This window comes from Somniosus microcephalus, chromosome 20 (assembly GCF_052327205.1).
Source record: "Somniosus microcephalus isolate GS21.2 chromosome 20, FLI_Smic_1.0, whole genome shotgun sequence".
NCBI classification, from domain to species: Eukaryota; Metazoa; Chordata; class Chondrichthyes; order Squaliformes; family Somniosidae; genus Somniosus; species Somniosus microcephalus.
Window position 1 is genome coordinate 44,257,365 of NC_141006.1, and position 15,764 is coordinate 44,273,128.

Consider the following 15,764-nt stretch of genomic DNA (forward strand, 5'->3'; position numbering starts at 1 on the left):
CTTAACCACGACTCTGTCTTCGACACGAGTGTCCTCAACTCCATCCCACAGCATGCTACCCGCCACCATCTCAGCACAAACCCAGCCCGGCATGAGGTTGAAAAGGCCACCCGACAACTGAAGAACAACAAGGCCTCAGGAGCAAATGGAATCCCCGCCGAGGCACTAAAGCATGGCGGAGAAGCACTACTGGCGCGAATTCATGAACTCATTTCTCTTATCTGGAAGGAGGAGAGCATGCCAGGGGATCTCAGAGACGCCGTAATTGTGACCATCTTCAAGAAAGGTGACAAGTCCGATTGCGGTAATTACAGAGGAGTTTCCCTGCTATCTGCAACAGGGAAAGTCATCGCAAGAATCCTCCTCAATCGCCTTCTCCCAGTGGCCGAAGAGCTCCTCCCAGCGTCGCAATGCGGATCCCGCCCACTAAGGGGCACAATGGACATGATCTTCACCGTACGTCAATTACAAGAGAAATGCAGGGAACAGCACCAACCGCTGTACATGGCCTTCTTTGATCTCACAAAGGCCTTCGACACTGTCAACCGTGAGGGATTATGGAGTGTCCTCCTCAAATTCGACTGCCCTCAAAAGTTTGTCACCATTCTCTGCCTGCTTCACGATGACATGCAAGCCGTGATCCTGAACAACGGTTCCGCCAGACTCAATTCACGTACGAACCGGGGTCAATCAAGGCTGTGTCATCGCACCAACGCTCTTCTCAATCTTCCTTGCTGCAATGCTCCATCTCACCCTCAGTAAGCTCCCCACTGGAGTGGAGCTAATTTACAGAACAAACGGGAAACTGTTCAACCTCCGTCGCCTCCAGTCCAGATCCAAGGTCGTCCCATCCTCTGTCATCGAATTACAGTATGCAGACGATGCTTGCGTCTGCGCTCACTCGGAGGTCGAACTCCAAACCATCGTAAACACCGTCACCGAAGCATACGAGAGCATGGGCCTTACACTAAACATCCGTAAGACAAAGGTCCTCTACCAACCTGCCCCCACCACACAGTGCTGCCCCCCGATTATCAAAATCCACAACAAGGCCTTGGACAACGTGGACCACTTTCCATACCTCGGGAGCCGACTGTCAAAAAGGGCAGACGTCAACGACGAAGTCCAACACCGCCTTCAGTGTGCCAGTGCAGCCTTTGGTCGCCTGAGGAAGAGTGTGTTTGAAGACCAGGACCTCAAACCCAGCACTAAGCTCATGGTCTACAGGGCAGCAGTGATACCTGCCCTGCTGTATGCCTCAGAGACATGGACCGTGTACAGCAGGCACCTCAAACTACTGGAGAGGTACCACCAACGCTGCCTCTGCAAGATCCTGCAAATCCATTGGCAGGATAGGCGCACCAACGTCAGTGTTCTTGCTCAGGCCAACATCCCCAGCATTGATGCTCTGACCACGCTCAATCAGCTCTGATAGAAGGGTCACATTGTCCGCATGCCCGATATGAGACTCCCAAAACAAGCACTCTACTCGGAGCTCCGGCACGGCAAGAGAGCCCCAAGTGGGCAGAGGAAATGCTTCAAGGACACCCTCAAAACCTCCTTGAAAAAGTGTAACATCCCCACCGACACCTGGGAATCCCTGGCCCAAGACCGCACAAAGTGGAGGAGAAGCATCCGGGAAGGCGCCGAACACCTCGAGTCTCTTCGCCGGGAGCAAGCGAAAGCCAAGCGCAGGCAGCGCACGTCAACCCAAGCACCCCACCCACCCGCCCCCTTCAACCACCGTCTGCCCCACCTGTGGCAGAGACTGTAGGTCCCGCATTGGACTCATCAGTCACCCGAGAACTCATTTTTAATGTGGAAGCAAGTCATCCTCGGTTCCAAGGGACTGCCTAAGAAGAAGAAGAAATAATTGCAGCAAGACGTCTTTACTCTTATACTCAAATCCTCTTGTAATAAAGGCCAACATACCATTTGCTTTCCTAACTGCTTGCTGTACCTGCATGTCAACTTAGTGATTCATGTACAAGGACACCCAGGTCCCTCTGAACACCAACAATTCCCAATCTCTCACCATTTAAAAAATACTCTGCTTTTCTATTTTTCCTACCAAAGTGGGTAACTTTACATTTCTCCACATTATATTCCATTTGCCATGTTCTTGCCCACTCACTTAGCCTGTCTATATCCCCCTGAAGCCTCTTTGCACCCTCTCGCAACTTACATTCCCACCTAGCTTTGTATCAAGGTACAGTGGTCGAAGCAGAATCCATAATAGCTGTTAAAAACATAGGGAATTTGAAAAGGAAGATTTTTAGAGTATGGGAAAAGGGTGGGGTAAATAGATAGCTTTTGTGGAGAGCTAGCACTGCCATGATGGGTCAAATGGCCTCCTGCAATGTTAAATTCTATGGTCACTAAGGCACATATGCAAAACTTGTGACAGATATAGGTGCATCAACATTTCTTTCTTACATTACAGTACCCTTAAAAGACGGATATGCATTTATATAGCACATTATGTAATGAAACTGTATCAAATATACAATGAATTACTTATGTAGGTAAATATGGCAGTAATTTTACCACACAGCAAGATTCCACAAACAGCAATCAGATGGATCACTAGTTAATCTGCTTTGGTGCTAATGATTGAGACCAATATTTGCCAAATTACCAGGGAACTCCTTACTCTTCAATTGTATAATGGTATTTTTAACTTCCAGCTGAACCATTAGAATAGGCAGAAAGGAACTCAGTTTAATGTCTCATCCATAGTTAGTGGTAGATAACCCAGAGACTAAAACTAATGCATAAACCGTTGGCTGGTTGCTTAAGATAGCAGTCACCACCTAGGCAGTTATTTATATGAATACAGAGGTAAACCTGGTCACGTTCAATCACTAAAGTTATGGGTATAAAAAGCAAAGATAATCAAAACATTAGGAATATTTCAGTGCTAATTGTTTTATAGAGAGACCATTAAAATTTTCCAGGATGTCATGAATCCTCAATTTGTTTTGGAGACAACCTATTAATGTTCTTCCCGATTGGTGAATAAAATACACTATTAAAAGTATCATGGGTTTGGTAGACAGGTAGATGTAAATAGCTTAAGATGTCAGCCGTGGTTCAGTGATAGCAGTCTCAAGTCTCTGGAGTGGGACTTTGGACCCACAACCTTCTGACTCCGAGGCGATGGTGCTTCCAACTGAGCCACGGCTGACACTTAATCACATATACTAGACCGACATTTCAGTGCAGTACTGAGGGGACTGCTGCACTTTTGGAGGTGCCATCTTTCAGATAAGACATTAAATTAAGGGTAGCAAAATACTGCAGATGCTGGAAATCCAAAATAACAACAGAAAATGCTGGGAAAACTCAGCAGGCCAGGCAACATCCGTGGAGAGAAAAAAGAGTCAACATTTCGGGTCAAACCCTTTGTCAAGACTGGAAAAACACAGGAAATGAAATAAATTAAAAGGCCGGGCTGGGAGAGAACAAAAGAGAAGTGAAGAGACATCAAGAGGTATTCAAAACGAGACGAGATGGTGATAGGACTAGTGGAAACAAAAGACGGCTCTAGATTAAGCGTGAAATGCGCTGGCAGAATGGGAGACAGCTGCCATGTGGGAGAGAAAAAAAGGGGGGGTGGGGGGGCGAGAGAAAAAGGCCAAAACAAAGGTGTGGCTAAAAAGTAAGTAAAAATGTAATGGGGGCCGAGGTTATGATCTGAAATTGTTGAACTCGATATCGAGTCCGGAAGGCTGTAAAGTGCCTAATCGGAAGATGAGGTGCTGTTCCTCGAATTAAATTAAGGGCCCTGCCTGCTCTCTCAAGTGGATGTAAAAGATCCCATGGCACTATTTCAAAGAAAAGTAGGGGAGTTGTCCTGGCCAATATTTATCACTAAAAGCAGATTATCTGGTTATTTATTGCATTGCCGTTTGTGGGGCCATGCTGTGTGCAAATTGGCTGCCGCATTTCCTTACATTACAACAGTGACTACACTTCAAAAGTACTTCACTGGCTGTAAATCACTTAGGGACGTCCGGAGGTCATGAAAGGTGCTATATAAATTCAAGTTCATTCTTTCTTGGTAAAAGGAAATCTACAGTAACAAGGTTTGTTCAGATACAATCCACTGCTTGTAAAGCTCAGACATCCCGAAGCTGAGAACGCACAAACTTTCTTTACAAGATAAACTAAGCACCATACTGAATTACCCCATCCATATTATTTTATTTGCCAAAATAACCTTACGTAAACTTAAATTTCTGTGGTATTTATAGACAAGTGATTCTTAATTGCTTCTCAACCTTTCACACCACAATTATATATTAATTGGTTACTGTTTAACCAGATATGGTGCTGAAAAACAAAGCATCTTTCTGAATGTCAATTACATATAAATTAAACTCTACGCAAGCCAAGTCTTATGATATTGTTGGACATCGTCAACCATTTTGCCCTTCAGTGCTCAATAAGTTACTCCAGAAGGGGTTTCTTTTTGTAGATTTCACAGGCAAAATGAAAGCTATCGAGAGCTTACTCAAAAGAAAGAAGAATTTGTTGTGCAGCAACTGCACTGTTTTATGGTAGACAGCAGGATGTCTCTGCTGTCTGCTCAGTTCTCCAGTCATTTATCCATCCTCCCTCGCAACTGAAGAGATATTTGTCAATATGGGAACAATTGAGAAAAAATATGCCCACACACTTCTCTCCTTTATCCCCCAGGAATACAAAATTTAAGTTATCTAGCTTTCATTCCATACCTGTATCCCAGCATGGCTGCAGAGATAAAAATCAAACTCGTATGGGTGGGTGATATCTGTGTCTACGGTGGTTCCTGCTGGAATATTTCCACTTCTCCCAACCTTTGAGACAGAGAGTAAACAAAATAAATCTCATTATCCAGACTCATTATGTACAAGTTCATATTAGGTTCTCTATAAGGAAAACCTGTTGGATTTAATGGCTATTTAAAGAGTCAGTTCAGGTTACACAATTCCCCAAACCAAATAGATCACAGGTGATTCAGGTGTCAGTTCTTACCCTCTCATTCTTATCAGCACAGAACAGTCGTGTGTGATGACGTTTCTGCACCACAATATACGTGATGCCAGGCTGATAGTCCTTCTCCAGGCTGATGCAGGCCTCTCTAATTGCCAGTAGCTCACAATATAATACCTACAGCACAAAAACAATTGGAAGTATGATTGGTGAGAAATGCCCCACTAAATCTAGTCTCTTCATAAAGATCAGGGATGCTGCTACCCCCTGAGCTAAACATCATGGGTGGAAAAAGGATTGTATTTCTTCATCACAACAGCAAACCTACGAAGAGAAGTGCACAGTACAACTTTGCTATCACAAGATATCTTCACACACTTAGTACGATAGCAAAATACTGCAGATGCTGGAAATCCAAAATAACAACAGAAAATGCTGGAAAAACTCAGCAGGCCAGGCAACATCCGTGGAGAGAAATTAGAGTCAACGTTTCGGGTGAAACCCTTTGTCAAGACTGGAAAAGCACAGGAAATGAAATAGATTAAGAGGCCAGGCTGGGAGAGAACAAAAGAGAAGTGAAGAGACATTAAGAGATATTCAAAATGAGACGAGATGGTGATAGGACTAGTGGAGACAAAAAGACAGCTCTAGATTAGGTGTGAAATGCGCTGGCAGAATGGGAGACAGCTGCCATGTGGGAGAGAAGGTGTGGGGGGGGGGGGGGAGAAAGGGCCAAAATAGGGGTGTGGGTAAAAAATAAGTTAAAATGTAATGGGGGCCGAGGTTATGATCTGAAATTGTTGAACTCGATATTGAGTCCGAAGGCTGTAAAGTGCCTAATCGGAAGATGAGCCGTCTTTTGTCTCCACTAGTCCTATCACCATCTCGTCTCATTTTGAATACCTCTTAATGTCTCTTCACTTCTCTTTTGTTCTCTCCCAGCCTGGCCTCTTAATCTATTTCATTTCCTGTGCTTTTCCAGTCTTGACAAAGGGTTTCACCTGAAACGTTGACTCTATTTTCTCTCCACGGATGTTCCCTGGCCTGCTGAGTTTTTCCAGCATTTTCTGTTGTTATTTCACACACTTAGTGTTGGCTACAGCCTAGGATTTTCAAAACACAGTGACAGAAAAGTAGTACAATTTGTCCTGAATTGGTTCTTAAGTTTGCAAATGCAACTGTAAAATATTTTTTGCCATACTGACTAATTTAGTTTAAAGTTTGCATTCAATCAGCTTGGAACATAGGATACAATTGAATAAGACAGTTATCTACAAACTACACTGACCTGCCGGAATTGCCCCTCAGAAACACCATCACGGTAAAATATAATTCGTGTGGGCTTAAAACGAGTTGATTTGTAAAACTGGATGAGAAGTTCGCGAACCATTGAAGCCAGGTCTTGAATGATCTCCTGTCGAGGTCTCTGAACACGCACAGTGGCACAGTAACGACTAGGGTGGGCATCCATACTGCCTACAACCTAGAAATAGCGATCACACAATTACACATGGACTCATTAAGACACTGAAATTCTGTTTATGAACAATGGTTGGGAGCTGAAAAATGAAAGGCTTCTGATAACCAGACTTGCATATGACAGGAATGGAGATACCAGTACCGAACATTAGGGTGCCTTTACACTAAAACAGAAGCGCTGGTGAGAGGCGAGTTGCACTTTTCACCAAGAGTACAGTTGTAATGTAAATCCATAAATCAAGCCCCAAATTGACGAGAGGGCATTCTCACAGTGCTTCCCTTAGACCTCCTGGATACATCTTTTAGATCTATGTACAAGTAATGCCTCCACCTCCACTGTTCACAAATGCTACTGCTGGATGAGGTGCTCTTGGCATGTGTGTAATTACACATACAGACCTCTATCCTGGGCAAACAAATTGGAAGGTCCAGCTGGGCAGTTTATATGGAGTACATCATGTCTGGAACTGGTGTATTCTTATAGAATCATAGAACGGTTACAGTACAGAAGGGGGCCATTCAGCCCATCGAGCCCGTGCTGGCTCTCTGCAAGAGCACTTCAGCTAGTCCCACTCACTCGCCCTTTCCCCGTAGCCCTGCAAATTTTTTTCCTTCAAGTACTTATCCAATTCCCTTTTGAAAGCCGCAATTGAATCTGCCTCCACCACCCTTTCAGGCAGTGCATTCCAGATCCTAACCACTCGCTGCGTAAAAAAGTTTTTCCTCATGTCGCCTTTGGTTCTTTTGCCAATCACCTTAAATCTGTGTCCTCTGGTTCTCGACCCTTCCGCCAATGGGAACAGTTTCACTCTATCTACTCTGTCTAGGCCCCTCATGATTTTGAATACCCTTATCAAATCTCCTCTCAACCTTCTCTGCTCCAAGGACAACAACCCCATCCTCTCTAGTCAATCCATATAACTGAAGTCCCTCATCCCTGGAATAATTCTCGTAAATCTTTTCTGTACCCTCTCTAAGGCCTTCACATCCTCCCTAAAGTGCGGTGCCCAGTGTTGGACACAATAATCCAGTTGAGGCTGAACCAGTGTTTCATAAAGGTTCATTATAACTTGTGGATCAATTAAGGAAAGCCAGCACGGATTTGTTAATGGCAAATCGTGTTTAATTAACTTGATCGAGTTTTTTGATGAGGTAACAGAGAGGGTTGATGAGGGCAATGTGGTTGATGTGGTGTACATGGACTTCCAAAAGGTGTTGATAAAGTGCCACATAATAGACTTGCCAGCAAAGTTGAAGCCCATGGAATAAAGGACAGTGGCAGCATGGATACAAAATTGGCTAAGTGACAGGAAACAGAGTAGTGGTGAACGGTTGTTTTTCAGACTAGAGGAAGGTATACAATGGTGCTCCCCAGGGGTCGGTACCAGGACCACTGCTTTTCTTGATATACGTTAATGACTTGGACTTAAAGTACAAAGCACAATTTCAAAATTTGCAGATGACGCATTCTTCTATCTAATTCTCCAACCCGCACCACCCCCCCCCACATGACCCAAGGTGGGTTGTCTTGATGTTAACATATCCCTCAGCTAGCTGATCAAATTCCAAAATATGCCTGGAAAATTCAAGTAGCAAGTGGGAAAGAGCCCAGCCTATCCCTTCCTCCACACACAATACTCAAGAGTACACAGTACACAAGACAGCACTCTGTGTACTGCACCTATTCCTACCCCCCTCCCCCCCGACGAGAAAGCATTCTTGCCAAAAAAATGCATGTATGAAAACTTACAGCAGCGATGGAAGGTTTCTTGCCATCTCCAGCTGGTGGGTGTGTGACATCAGCTCCCAGGAAAATCACAGGCTGCTGGAACACGGATGGCCTACAGACATTAAATGAGGGGGAAAAAAGCAGTTCTTAAGTGGTTTGTTCAAAATAGGAACAGATTTAACACAATTGTAGCTGCATTTTTTTTTGTAAAATTAACTTGCACATCAATAGCATAGTCTGGTCAGAATATAAATTTCTGAGTACTTGCCAATTACTTAAACATTTTTGGCCAACGGGATTATTCTAATCCAAACATCCATCTTTATTACAAATGTAATTTCATGGTTGAATCTGGTATATGTAATGTATACCCCACTGGAATTCAACTCCAGCATAAACACTTACCTCTGCAGGCGTCAATTTCATGCTGGTGTGGCTCTGGAGTCCGTAGAATATAACCGGTTTGAAATCTTTATTCAATATGTACAACTGATGTCAGAGATTCATCTGAATTAGGTTACAGTCCAGGCAACCATTTTATATAAGAAACAAGGCAAGTATCTGACACCAACGTTCTAACTGCCGAACAGCAAAAACACTACCAAGAAGCTATCAATAGCAGCACCTATCTTCTTCCCTTCCTATCAAAACGTATTCTTTTACAGTTCTTCGGGTTCTCCATCTCTTCCCTTTTCCACACCTCCGCCCTCTGATATTTGGCTTTGCTTACTGGAAGGGTGCTCAATAGAAATATAGTTGCCTTAACTAGAAAGCTCTAAATTCAAAAAGAAGCTGGGACCGAATTTAATGTCATTAAGTACTGAAAGAGAATAAGAATTACAATCTAAACTCTGAACTATCACCAATCTGCCGCTTATTTTAACCACCCATTCATTAGTGTGATTCATGCCTTTAGAACTTTCAGTCCTGCAATAGAGGATTTCAAGAGTATCCTCTATTGTTGGACTCAATTCAAGTTAATTCCTTGAGTTCTTCTGTCAATACATCTTAAATTTAGCAAGACTAGTTCAGATTTCCTACTTGCGCCTCTTGGTGGTTGCAATTTCTTTACCAATGTAACCTTTATATCTTCTCCAATTTTCTCCCCTTATCTCGGTTTGTACTGGGGTTCAGTTTCACAGGTTATCAAGAGACCTTCACCAGCTCAGCTCTGACTACGTTTCATGTACAGACTCAGACAGAGTCAGTGTTAGGAGGTTATTCAACTGTAGATGCATCACAACTGAGCCCGAGCCTGTCCTCATCTGTTTTCAGCAGGGAATACTGGATAGTGATCTGAGGGAGGAATCCCAGGTGATGTTTCCTCACCCTAGCTGGGGACACTTGGGCCAATGGCAGCATCCCCACTGCCTCCTGTTCAGAGATCAGCATAGTCTGCAGGACAAGAGATCAAACCTGGATTCTTCCTGGTCTTCATGCATTTATTCACCAAGTTAACAAGAGAATGCAACTTCTGACAGTACACCCACTGCCTCAAGTTATTCTATTTCAGACTTGGAGAAACACAGCTACTGCAGCTCCAGGATAAGCTAGGAGGCTGCATGCTTCATACAGAGATGCACCAAGATGAGTAATAATAGCTCACTCTTTAAACCCCAGCAAGGTAAAGCAAGCTTCTGCCAATATGTCTGGATGAGATGTGACAAAACATAATTTCTGCAGTAGAGGGGACTTGAGTGGCAGGCAACCCTAAGGCTCAAACCAGACTGGTCATAAAGCCAATGCTCTCACCTTTATTACCAACAAAAAATGCTAACTTCACAAAAGGCAAGAAATAATTGACAAATCAAACAGATACTTCTGCCAGTAAAGCAGGATTAAATTTATAATTCTCTTTAATACTAATCAATCAATGTAAGACTGACTTTAGCATAGTAACAGAGAAATGAACTTACCGTTGATGAGGTACCAGAATGTTGTTGATTCCGCCTAGTTTCACATTGATCTTCAGGCAGAGGTTCGATAGTGTCTGCGGAGACGTTTTAACAACATTCTTCACTTGAACACACTGAGTAGCCATCCCCAAGAGAGTATCTCCCACACGCTTCACCTCGGCTAAAAGAAAGGTGAATGCATTAGAAGCTTTTTCTTGGTGTTTATACCCGTAACTCTTTCAAGTCTCAGCAAGTCATTCGCCATCCTCCAAATGAGGGCAATCAGACTGTCTGTTCCCAGGCTACCCACAAAGCTACTTGAACCTCCACTCAGCTGGTCTTCTGGAGGATTAGGAACTTGTAGCATGCAACAGGATGGGTGGGAGCTTCATTCCTAGCACCTCGTGGCCCAGTATGTGGGAGCGCTACAGCACTTCCGCAGACCACTACTGCTCCTGGCTGAAACAACTTCGTAATCACCCAAATTAATTTATATAAACAGCTAAGCAGATGTTATGGTACCATTTCTACTAAATTTGACAGTATCTAAAAAGCATCCAGTCGTAATTTGTTTTGGCAAAAAAACAGGAAATGCTTAGTGGCAAACAATTTGTGTTTTCAATATGCAACACATAAAAAATATGGGAGAAATTAAATGAGAAATCTGAGTAAACAGAGGAATGGAGCTCCAATCACAATAATACTACTGCTGTAATGCAAGAACAGTACAACACAACCACTGGCTCAGGAAAATAAAGTGGCATCAAAACCATGCTGCTTCACATGTACCTGCTGCATTCTCCCAATACCCTGGAGCTCCAGTGCTTGTGTTCAGTGACACTCAATTTCACGAGTGGTGCTCGGCGTTCCACCCCATGTGGATACAGGCACACACACCAATCTCATTATCAGTAGCAATCTACATGCACCAGGGGAGTGTCACTTAGACTAATACACGGAACAAGGCTCATCAGAATTCATTCACATTTTATCAGCTCCAACTAGAGTGAATGTGGCCTCAAATCTTTCACTTTCCCTCACAGCTTTCAGGTGGAAGTGTATTGATTACAGTAACTGGCACACCCTGTTGTTATATTAGCAACCTAATGCCAGATGTACACCAAAACTGGGCTAAGTTATATACCGAATTACAGTATAGGAGCCCTACATATATTTTTAGAATTAGCTTACTTTTTCTTCTGAATTTATAAATAAAAAATAATAGCCCTTCACTACCATACATTAATGGGCCCTGCATTGAAAACAAAATTAAGTGAAACACCCCTCTAAACAAGGTTTAAGTGTGTAACGCTAGGAATTAAACAGTGTCATTTAAGCACAAGTTAAATGTGTTGGTCATCCTAGGCCTTCAATTGCAGTGAGCGGAGTTGTTCAGAGGCACTTAAAACCCCTCCCCTCTACCAACATTATTAAAACGGCTGAGGAGCACAGGCATCTGAAATGGAACCTCTCCATCAGGCAAGGAATTATTTATTTGTAATAAATGTAAATATAAATGACTTACCTTCTCCTTTAAGAGTTTCTGTCAATGTTACACATACTGATGCTAGCTGAGGCAATGATCGATGTGCTGCAATTGGCTGCCGAATTCAAGGGACAGAGGGGGCTAAAACTGGCCACGGTTAGTCTCTGATCACTATCCACTGACCTCTGCTGGAAGTGTGCACGTGGACTTTGAGTGAGGACAGAAATGTGCTCGACAGTGATGTCCAAAATGCTTGCTGCCACTTACAACCAAGGCTCATGAGGGGCCTAGAGAGAGTGGAGAGGAAGGATCTATTTCCTCTAGCAGAGGTGTCAATAACCAGGGGACATAGATTTAAAGTAATTGGTGGAAGGATTAGAGGGGAGTTGATGAGGAATGTTTTCACCCAGAGGGTGGTGGGGGTCTGGAACTCGCTGCCTGAAAGGGTGGCAGAGGCAGAAACGCTCATCACATTTAAAAAGTACTTGGATATGCATCTGAAGTGCTGTAACCTACAAGGCTACGGACCGAGAGCTGGAAAGTGGGATTAGGCTGGATAGCTCTTTTTTGGTCGGCACAGACATGGTTCGAATGGCCTCCTTCTGTGCCGTAAATTTCTCTGATTCTATGTATGTCAGGAAAGAATCAACACCTTCAAGTTAGAATAATTAGGTGCGGCACCAAATTTCAAGAATATTTTATTACCGTAGACAGGTGTTTTCCCGGGTAGAATGACTATGACAAGTTGGAGTCCTGAATAGGTGTTCTTCAGATGCCTGAACATCGGTTCCACACTGTCAGCTCCTTGTGCATATTTACAGAAACATGGCTGGCCCTGGATAGGCATCCCTGCGTCCTTGGATATCTTCCGCAGCTGGTCGGTGAAACTCCTAAGGCGGCAATGGTAAATTAATGTCAATTCATTTAAAAAAAACACAACTAAGACTGGAATTCTATAAATTATTAGGCTTTTAAAAGCAATTACTTTGTTTGGGAGTATCTTGCTGGAACTAAAAATTTAAAGGCACAGAAAGCTTCATCTTACTTAAGTACTTCTTCTCTACATTGTCTCTGTGCTGCAAAACATGCTATCGCCCACATTTTGATTTCAACCCCAGTGTGGAACTGTTTCCCCCGCATGTCCCAAACACCATGACTTGGAGTAGCAACTGTTCGATTCTGCAGAGGGGAAGAAGTGAAATAAAAGAGCAAGTCAACCTCACTTTTTTTTTTTTTTAATTTGAAAATCTCATGTAAATCAAATCTTTTCAGGCCATGAAATGAGCAAAAAATTTTATTTATGCAATTTTTACAAACATACACAGTATAAAAAAAAGTTTTGCTAGTAATTCTGAATCTGTCCATCAACAGAGCTTTAAAAATATTACAGAAAGGTTTGAGTTAAAAGCATGGGTTGCTGACTTGAAACATGTGCACAGAAGTAGTGATACCAGTAGCAAGCTACTGATGGTATTTGCATTTTAAAAGATTCCTTTCAACTGAAGTATAGAATAAGGCAGCAGTTCACAATCAGAGCAAGGGTGTGAATTTGGCAGAATAATTTACTCTTGTTGGCTCACTTTTCAAAAACTATTTTGCACTACCTCATACAGGGTCCTCACCTTCCACCCCATCAGACTCCACACTCAATGGATCATCCTCCGCCATTTCTGCCACTTCCAGTATGATGCCACTACCAACACCACTTCCCCTCCCCTCCCTTTCAGCATTCTGAAAGGACCATTTGCTCCACGACACCCTGGTCCACTCTTCAATCACCCCCAACATCCCCTCCCCTTCCCACTGCACTTTCTTGTGCAAGACCAGGAGATGCAACACCTACCCTTTTACCCCCTCCCTTCCCACTGTCCAGGGCTCCAAACATTTCTTCCAGGTGAAACAGCGATTTACTTGTACTTTTACTGTATTCGCTGCACACAATGCGGTCTCCTCTACATTGGGGCAACCAAACGCAGATTGGATGATCGCTTTGTGGAACACCTCTGTTCTGTCCGCAAGTGTGACCCTGAGCTTCCGGTCCCCAGACATTTTAATTCTCTGGCCCACTCCCATTCTTACCTCTCGTCCTTGGCCTCCTACACTGTTCTAGTGAAGCTGAACGGAAGCTCGCGGAACAGCACCTCATCTTTCGATTAGGTACTTTACAGCCTTCCGGACTCAACATTGAGTTCAACAATTTCAGATCATAACCTCTGCTCCCATTTCAGCTGTTGGTAATGGTTCTGCTGTTGCCATTTACAGCTCCTCCAGACCCATCTTTTGTTTTTTTACTTGTCCCATTACCACCCCCTTTTGCCTTGCACCATCCTCCAGTTTGTCATTTAGTCTCTCCTGCCTTCCACCCCATCACAGACCTTCCCTTTTGTTCTTTCCTCCCCTCCCCTCTTTCCCTGCCTTTGTACTTGCTTAAAACTTGATATATCTCTCACTTTTTCCAGTTCTGATGAAAGGTCATCGACTTGAAACGTAAACATTCTCTCTCCACAGATGCTGCCTGACCTGCTGAGTATTTCTAGCATTTCCTGTTTTTATTTCAGATTTCCAGCATCTGCAGTATTTTACTTTTGTATTAGTGTTCTTCATTAAGTGTGTGTTATTAGTATGTTTCTGACTAGTGCATCTGCTGTGATTGGTCCATGCGATTAAAGCTGGAGCAGAAAACATGCCGATAACACGAACACTCACAGGGTAAACAGCACTGTATATTCTCATTTAACTTAAGATTCTTGGCAACTACATCAAGCTGCTCATTTAATCTTCCTTTATTACTTACCGTTTGCAATCTGAAATGACTTGGCTCCACCTGTAAAACAAGATGTTGCATCTCAGTGTGTACCAGGAATGTCATGATATGATTTGTTAAAGATCCAGCACACATTCATAATACCATCAAGCCCTTGAGTACTGTATACCTTCCACAATATACACATAGATAGACACACACACACGCATTACTGGACAATGTGAATTTAAGAAAAATATATATACACCAAGGCAGAGAATTTATTTCCAGCGCATAGAACATTACAATGTAGTTCTGGTCTACCATATACTTTCTATTGCGGTCCTCAAAGGGTTAATCCAGCAAAAAAAAACACCCGTTTCCTGGAAACTATACATTCTTGCCCAACTATTTGTTAAATAAAATCTTCAATAATGGTCATCAGGAGTCAAGACAAAACACATAAGATTACATAGCTCAATACAATTTAATTGTTGGCACATCCCTCGTGTGTACCGCAGTCAGGTATTTTGTATGTTTAGGTTTCCGGATTCAGTGTACGCAAGGTATAAAATGCAATAAACATCATCCCCACAGGCTATTTGAGTTATTTAATGATGCATTAACTCTGAAGTGGTCTTGAGCAATTATGCTGGGAAATATGTTCCCATTATATGTCAGCAAATTTTGTCCCGTCATGATTTAATCAGATAGTATGGCTAGAAAGGGTCAGCATTTAGAGAGATGAAATCAACTCTGATGTAATTGAAATAAGATCACTGGGCAGTGCTTTGGAGATCCAATTGGTTGATCCAGAGTGGTGGAATGTGGGTTTGTGCCTGTAAGTCCCCACACAGAAAGATGATTCCTAATTTCACACATGGCACAGAGCCGGATAACCAAAGGGCGGGATAATTGCTCTGGGCTGCTCTCGTGCATTTCCAAAGTGTTAAAAAGTGTAGTACTGGCTGCCCACCTGCCTTCTGGGTCAGGGGATGTGTTGTGTGGAGACTTAAAAGAGAAGGGGCAAATAAATACAAAAAGTGCAATTACGATAAAAAACAAAAATATTTAAAAAATCAAATTTTTTTTATTTTTTAAAAAGGGGATTTATATGGTGACATTTTCTACCTCAACAGAGGTCTTAAGCAAATTTTGCACCGCATTTGATGCCCTTCCCAAAACAAATCGTGGAGCAAACGTTTTACAAACACAGTGATTTAAAGATCACATGGCTCATTGGGAACAGACATCAAGTTCAAGAAATAGATGACTTTACTAGCCTGATTTTTGAAGTTATTGTACCCCACTTCTTTAAGTCTCCATGCACCAATCCCACAGGTTAAGTGTTCAGGCAAGTTACCTGCCCTTGAGCCACTGCTGCATTACAACAGACTGTTGAGTATATGCAAGAGGTGCCTGGGCCAACTGATACTCTGATTTTTGTTCTATTCA

General features: G+C 42.9%; 1 protein-coding gene across 2 annotated transcripts in view; it reads right to left on the reverse strand.

Moving 5' to 3' along the window:
* Nucleotides 1-15,764, reverse strand: part of LOC147103181 (protein argonaute-3) — a 160,103-nt gene that overhangs the window by 15,754 nt on the left and 128,585 nt on the right. For both annotated transcript variants that reach the window (XM_085962566.1, XM_085962568.1), the window contains 8 exons: nt 14,361-14,390; nt 12,612-12,745; nt 12,272-12,456; nt 10,102-10,261; nt 8,207-8,297; nt 6,266-6,460; nt 5,020-5,154; nt 4,740-4,841 (listed from right to left, as the gene is read on the reverse strand). In XM_085962566.1, the coding sequence (XP_085818692.1) occupies nt 4,740-4,841; nt 5,020-5,154; nt 6,266-6,460; nt 8,207-8,297; nt 10,102-10,261; nt 12,272-12,456; nt 12,612-12,745; nt 14,361-14,390 (1,032 nt within the window). The remainder of the gene's footprint in view (nt 1-4,739; nt 4,842-5,019; nt 5,155-6,265; nt 6,461-8,206; nt 8,298-10,101; nt 10,262-12,271; nt 12,457-12,611; nt 12,746-14,360; nt 14,391-15,764) is intronic.